Source organism: Labeo rohita, chromosome 21 (genome assembly GCF_022985175.1).
Source record: "Labeo rohita strain BAU-BD-2019 chromosome 21, IGBB_LRoh.1.0, whole genome shotgun sequence".
NCBI classification, from domain to species: Eukaryota; Metazoa; Chordata; class Actinopteri; order Cypriniformes; family Cyprinidae; genus Labeo; species Labeo rohita.
In genome coordinates, this window is record NC_066889.1 from 9084230 (window position 1) to 9091156 (window position 6927).

At 39.4% G+C, this 6927-nt stretch overlaps 1 protein-coding gene across 3 annotated transcripts in view; it reads right to left on the bottom strand.

Moving 5' to 3' along the window:
• Positions 1–3300: 3300 nt before the first annotated feature.
• slco2b1 (solute carrier organic anion transporter family, member 2B1) overlaps positions 3301–6927 on the bottom strand; it is a 23147-nt gene continuing 19520 nt past the window's right edge. The window contains exons 13-15 of one of the 3 annotated variants that reach the window (XM_051093236.1): positions 5317–5381; positions 4566–4686; positions 3301–4226 (exon numbers count right to left, since the gene is read on the bottom strand). In XM_051093236.1, the coding sequence (XP_050949193.1) occupies positions 4013–4226; positions 4566–4686; positions 5317–5381 (400 nt within the window). In that variant the 3' untranslated portion in view covers positions 3301–4012. The remainder of the gene's footprint in view (positions 4227–4565; positions 4687–5316; positions 5382–6927) is intronic. The other 2 variants (XM_051093235.1, XM_051093234.1) reach the window with 2 other exon arrangements.

Consider the following 6927-nt stretch of genomic DNA (forward strand, 5'->3'; position numbering starts at 1 on the left):
GAAAACCTCACTCCCCTGATCACAAGAGGCGCATTGGCAACTGACGCTAGAGGCTGCAGTCTTTAGTCTCCTTGTTAGTGTGCCTACCTCCCATGCCAGCGACTTGGGTTCAAGTCTTGCTCGGAGCAGGTGCAAGTAGGAAAGGGGGGTTACACAAACATAGAAAAATACACAAGCAAAAACTATTTAACATATTAATGATGTAAAGGAAAAACAATAGAAGGTTAAAAGCAAGGATAACAGGGATAGCATTACACTAAACTACCCACTTATGTTTATAATCTGATAAATGATTTAAAAAAAAAAAAACACATTACTGCTACAGTGCACAATAAACACTGGAAAAGAGTGACTCATACAATAGAGTGATACCATTCCTACATTTTACAAAGGAAGTGGAAAGAAGCACTCATCCATGTATCAAAGTCATGGCAGATAGTAGCGCGGGGTGTTCAAGTTCAACATTTCCACTCCTTTTTTCTTTTCTGTCTTTATGGGAAAAGCATAGCACACACAGCAGCCCAGCTAAACCAATGAGAAAAGGAGAGTGAGAGCAGGAATATGCTCAGCTAATTAGCCTACTTAACACTTCCCCAGGGAAGGAAAGAATTCTTTACCCCTGATTGTATGGAAGAAAATTAATGACAAATGTATCTGAAACAAAAAAGCATGTTGAATTGCACTAACTGAAAAAATAATGCATTGAATTAACAGTGCTTGCATTTTAATGCCTCGTATTTTCAGGGCTTGCATTTTTAGGCTCTGAAATTTAACAGAGCTGTTTATTTAAGCTGTGAATATTTCAATTCAAAATATTTCACAAACATTTTCATTATTCAAATAAAAAAATTCATAATCACCTTCCAGAATTCACTTCCCAAATATTCAATCTGTTAAAAAATACGATGTATAATATTCAACAGGCAAATTTCGGTCCATTTTATTTCACTTTACAGATTCGCTTCCACAAATTCAGTGGTTAGCAGTAGAGCACCGATGCATGATCTGTTGATGAAGGCCAAAACGACCAGTAGTAGCACAAGTCATTCATTCACAAAAACTGATCTGCAGAAATGCAGTCAGGACCGTGGCGCCGGCTTGCTTTGGGATTACTTCATCTTCTGCACTCCAGTCAGAGAGGATGCCGACAGTAGCTGCAAATTTAAATTGCGAATTGAAAATAATGGAAACGCGCCTACTGACAGATGCTGCCTGTTCATTCACGAGAGCATGTCAGGGGGATCCGCGCAGAGTGGTATAATAATAATTATTATTGATTACTGATTTAAATCAGTAACAAAAACAATACCTAAATAGGAAACAGGATCAGAAAGATCAGAAATTTCTTAAACCGGTGAACCCCTGTGAACTTTTCAGTCCACGGATCCAGTAAACGAATGCATTCCAATAGTAACTTATAGTAACAAATAGCAACTTCAATAGTAACAATAGTAACAAATAGTACGGGACATATGAGGGAAATACTTTATAGTATTTACATCACAGCATCACACAAGCCATAATACAAAGTTAAGGAAACTAAGTAACCGAAAGCAATATATGTCTTCATCAGATTTAATGTTAGTTCAGTACAAAAATATCAGCGTACATCAGCGTTGGGTAAAACAACATTGTAATCTCCTTTGCATTAGAGAAAGCTGCAATGACTTGTACTACTGGTCACTTTGGCCTTCACTAACAGCTGCTTGTGTCACCTGCTGGTGAGCAACTGATAGCAGCAAGAGATCGTGCAACGGTGCTCTACTGCTATTCCTGCAGCTCCCGGATGTGAAATGCAGAATTTTCTGGCGAATTTTAACCACTGAATTTGTGGAAGCGAATTTGTAAAGTGAAATAAAATGGACCGAAATTTGCCTGTCGAATATTATACAACATATTTTTAAACAGATTTGGGAAGTGAATTCTGGAAGGTGAATATTAACTTTTGAATTTTTAGTTATGAAAATGTTTGTAAAATATTTTGAATTGAAATATTCACATCTTAAATAAACATATTTTAGGCTTGCAATTTTAGAGCCTAAAATGCAAGCCCTGAAAATACAAAGCATTAAAATGTAAGTGTTAATTCAATGCATTATTTTTTCAGTTGTTTTTTCATGCTGTTTTGTTTCAAAGACATTTGTCATTAATTTTGTTCCATATGATTGCCCCTGCAAATAGCCCACATATTACTGAGTCTGGTTTGTATTTAAATTGTTCCACAGTGCTGGAGAGAGTCTCTCTATAATCACCAAACTTAGATTTACTTCTTTGTCAAAAAAAAAAAAAAAAGGACAGCTTAGGGACAGCTTAAGGACAGCTAAGAGGGACCTCAGAGCTTCAGATTTTGTCGCTTAGCTGTGATTACATTGTGTGCAAAGGCCCACCAGCTTGGCCCCTTGCCTCATAATCCTTGCCCACATGCTTAGATGTTGTTCAACACGGCCTGGCTGCAAGGTGGGAGGCTTCCATGAGGACACCATGCCAGGGGAGAGGTAACTCGCAAACATCTCTTTCACCTGGGTCATCCTTATGCACCTGTGCTCAACCAACCCACATTGCAACAGATGGGTGCTGGAGTGGGATGAACGCAGGCCAAGTAGGGTTTCTTCCATGGCATTAGCATTTAATTGTGAAGCTCTGGAAGAAATGGAAGGCTCACAAGCAGTGGTCTTCTAGAACCTAAGAGAAACCTCTTATGGGAACCTCCGTTTCCCAGGAATGGGCTCTAGCCATGGCTCGAGTCTTGGCTTCCACCACCCTGTCATATGTGGGCGTGAGGGAGGAGGCGGGTTCACTCTGTACATCAGCCTCAACTCCATTCACATCTATCTCCATAGTACTGGAACGGGCCAAGAACATTCTCTCAGGTGGATCAGAAGAGGCTACTAAGCTTACTTACTGATCTAGCATGAAAACAAAAGAGCTAGTGAGCGAGGCTGGAGAAGGAGCTAGGCTCCTCTTAAGCTCCTCAGTAAGCTTTACCTGCAAGTCCTACGTTCGGAGTCACCAAGCCACCTCAGTGACAGCAGGGTCCAAACTGTGTGCTGCAGCCACTTGGCTTCTGTTCCCATTAAACACGTCGCAGTGAGCACAACAGGTTCCTTCAAGATCTGACTGAAAGTGCTCCGCTCTGAGACAAGCAACTAGCTCCTGGTCATGACCAGCTTAAACCAGCTCATGACCAACTAAGGACCAGCTTATTTGTACAAACCAGTATTTGTACTCAAACCAGTACAAGTATTTAGGGCACTGTACAGGGAAATAGCATTTTAGTTCAATCAAAACATCAGACAAGCCATTTATAAAAGCTGAAAATTTACTTGAATAAAACTGATATAAAATCTTAGTTGATTAAACAGATGTACAGTATATTTATGTGAAAGGTATATGCCATATATATTCAGGTTATTCGCAAATGTACCATAGTACAATACAAATCATACAAAAAGCTTCAGATGCACCAATATAAACAGATCTAACACATTACAACAACAACAAAAATGTTTTAGGGTACATTCCAAAATTACTAACAAACTTATCATGAACACATGACAGTAAGAAAAGGCACCACAGAAGTCGCACCATGACAGGAGGTCTGTTTATATCAACACATATGGCTCCTTGTCTACACTAAATAGTGAGTTCAATAACCCTACTCACATTTTCACATTGTTTGCATATTAAATGTGTAAAGTACAACTGAGTGCTCACAGAAAAAATATATGAACTCCAAGGAGAAGCAAAGGAAACATTTCAGGCTTACTGACAGACATAATGCATAAACAAAAGCATGTATTTTAAAGTGGACATTATTTCACTGCATTATTAGGTCTGAGTGATGCCAGCTGTTTGGAGAAATGAGTGTGTTCACAGTCTGGTTTTGTCATGTGTCAGACTTGGCCTATCTGAGTAGTTGTACTTTGGTAAGCTGAAAAACTCCAGGTTTCCTAAGCCTTACTAACTTCCACCCCACATAAAGACATTCCCATCATTCTATTCACATGTCTCTTTACTCTCCAAGGATCCTTTGTTTATTGCAGTGTCCATCTGAATTGCTCATAATCTGTTTGGCGTCTTTCATTTCTTGGAATCTTTCACTTTTGGTCTGATTGTTCATTTTTTCATTCTGTTCCTGGGTTGAATTTGTTTTTCGAAGCACCATAAAAGACAGAAAAAAACAGACAAAACCACCAAATATAAAGAATATCTGGAGTCCCAGGAATCTGTGAACCAAAAAATATTTAACATTTATAAGTTTACCCTGCTGAAAAAATAAAATAAAAACAGTTTTAGATTTAGATTAGATTTAAACCAATAGTTGGTTTAAATCTATCTCAGCCTGGCCTGTCTGTTTTGCCTTTTGGGAGGCTTTCTTTGGACAGACAGGAAGACATTTTTCCAATCTTGACTAGATGGGAGGCCAGCTAGACTAGCATAAACCAAGTTTTTTTTTTATTTTATTTTTTTTTTATGTATGGTATTATTTCTTTTTATGAAATCCATAATAATACATACAGTAAAAGGCACTCAATTTTTCATAGCAGTATAATTTTGAATTTTACCTGTGTCTGAAAAGGTCTAAATCGTAGTAGCGGCATGATGTTATCTTATGGCATTTCTTTCCCCACATAATGCATGCGGTATCAATGGCACGGCCATACAGCACTGGAGCTGGAAGAAATGCTGCCAGGGAATAAAGCTCCTTGTTAGTATACTGTAATTTATACTATAACCCGCCATTGTGTTGATCAATACCATACACACATTCAGGAGTTACATAGAACACCATTACACAAAAAGATTACAAGAACCATAACTGAAAATCTCAAATATTGTCTTTACACACCTATTCCTGCTAATGATATGATATCTGTTATGACGGATAGTGAGTTATTACATTTTTTAAGATATCACTGCAACTTTCATAATACTGGGAAAACTTGTTGTATAAACAAAGACAGATAACACCAAGCTAAACAGGGCAGGTCTGAATATGCCCGTAAAAATGTATGTCGAAACACTTCAATTTCACCATCACTTTTTATTATATTTTTGAGATTTTGCCTCTTTAAGAGATTAGGCATAGTAGATACAGACCAGATTTAAACCTGTTTTAACTACATGAGCACCATTGCTTAACATGTGTGATATATCAAGGCTCTCACTACTACTGCCCTGGAATTGTTATTATCATGCTTTGATATTCTTGCTTTGTTTTGTTCACTAGTGCCCTTATACCAGGTTTTGGTTGTAACATGTTTCTGTTGAAATATGACATATGTTCGTTCTGCATGATCAACTTCTTTTGCTTACCGAGCACTCGAAACAGCATGAACTGAATTCCCAAGGCAAAAGATTTGTCTTCTGGAGTCACAGTCCTGAACAAAAGCCAACAAACCATACATCATTTTACAACTTTTTCATATACATATAAAATATAAAGACATTTAAGTTAAATTTCAGGAATATCAGAGTATGAGTTCTTTCGTCATATCCTTTTAGCCTTTTTTCAAAAGTAAGTGTGGTCTGTTATTACGCTGATGGCAGTTTTTTGTGATGCTGGCAGGGCCTGCACAGGCAAGTTTTTGACTTATAGTATGATGATACTATGATGTATTATAGCTGAAGGGCAGAGATGACAGATGAGCGCCATATCTGGCTTTAACCCTTTAACTGTCACCGTGCCACCTGTGGGACGCTTGGCGCTCTTTTTCCATTGTCCTTTTTCTCTATCAAATATTTTAGTAATCATCAATAAATTATATGTCATTTGAAGGCTTAGAAGCCCAAGAATCATTCTATGAAAACCATTTTGAAATCGGACATTGTGTTACCATGGAAATGGTACTGTAAAATCTTTTGGCGGTCTCCTCCCCCTTAGCAGCGGTGTCCAGTGTCATATTACAAAATGCATTATGGTCTTTTAGAGTCCAAACTTTTTATAATCTTGACAGAATACATGTCATTGGAAAGGTCTGAGTCTCAGGATTTCATATTTGGTGGTTATTTTGTGATAGAAGTAAAATTGACAGAGAAATTTAGATGTTTGTGACAGAAAAATGCATTTTACAAAATTCTGTAGAGTTTGTATGGCACCCGGTGGCTGTTTGTGGTATAACGCCCCAAACAAACTTTACAGGAACCTCAATTTTTTTCATATCAACTTCAAATTTGGAACATAACTTATTTAGACGTAAGGCTTCAATTTGATATCAAATTTAGGGTAAAGCCTGTTATGTGGAATATGTATTTTATATAACATAAAATAAAAACGGTACAGTGCATTTCCCCTTCGGGAACTGGAGCTGCGTCCGCAAACGCTAGGGGAACGCCCTTGGCGGAACCACGCTCTGAACACATGTGTAATCTGACCAATGAGAAAGCGGGACGTCACGGGCGGGTGACGTCACCGACCAGGAAGCATAAAAGCATGTGCGAAGCCGGCCGGCGTCAGCTTCTGTCTTTCAGCGGAGCGCTCTGTGTGTGAAATTGTCTGTCTTATTGACCCTGTTTTTCTGTGCCAGTTTGCACAACTTTCTTTTGAGGGCAATGTCTAAGAAAGCGCTTGTTAAGAGTGGCTCGAGTGATAAAAGCGGACCGCGTTACAGGCTGTGTGTTCCTCCCTGCAAACGATACATCACTAGCGGGGATACACACAGCATGTGCGTGGTCTGCTTGGGAGCGGAGCATGCAGCGTCAGCCCTTGAGGGGGCTGATTGCCCGCATTGTGAAGAGCTTCCTTTGCGGACGCTCCGCTCCCGGAAGGATCTCTTTGAGGAGGGACCCTTCATCAGCGTTCCTCAGGGTGCTGGTCCCGCTTCCGCCGAGGCGGAGCGGGTACTGCATTCCTGGGGTTCGCAGTTGGATCTGTTGGAGGGAATGGAGACGGGTGACCCCCTATCTCCCTCCTCACCCAGCAGATCC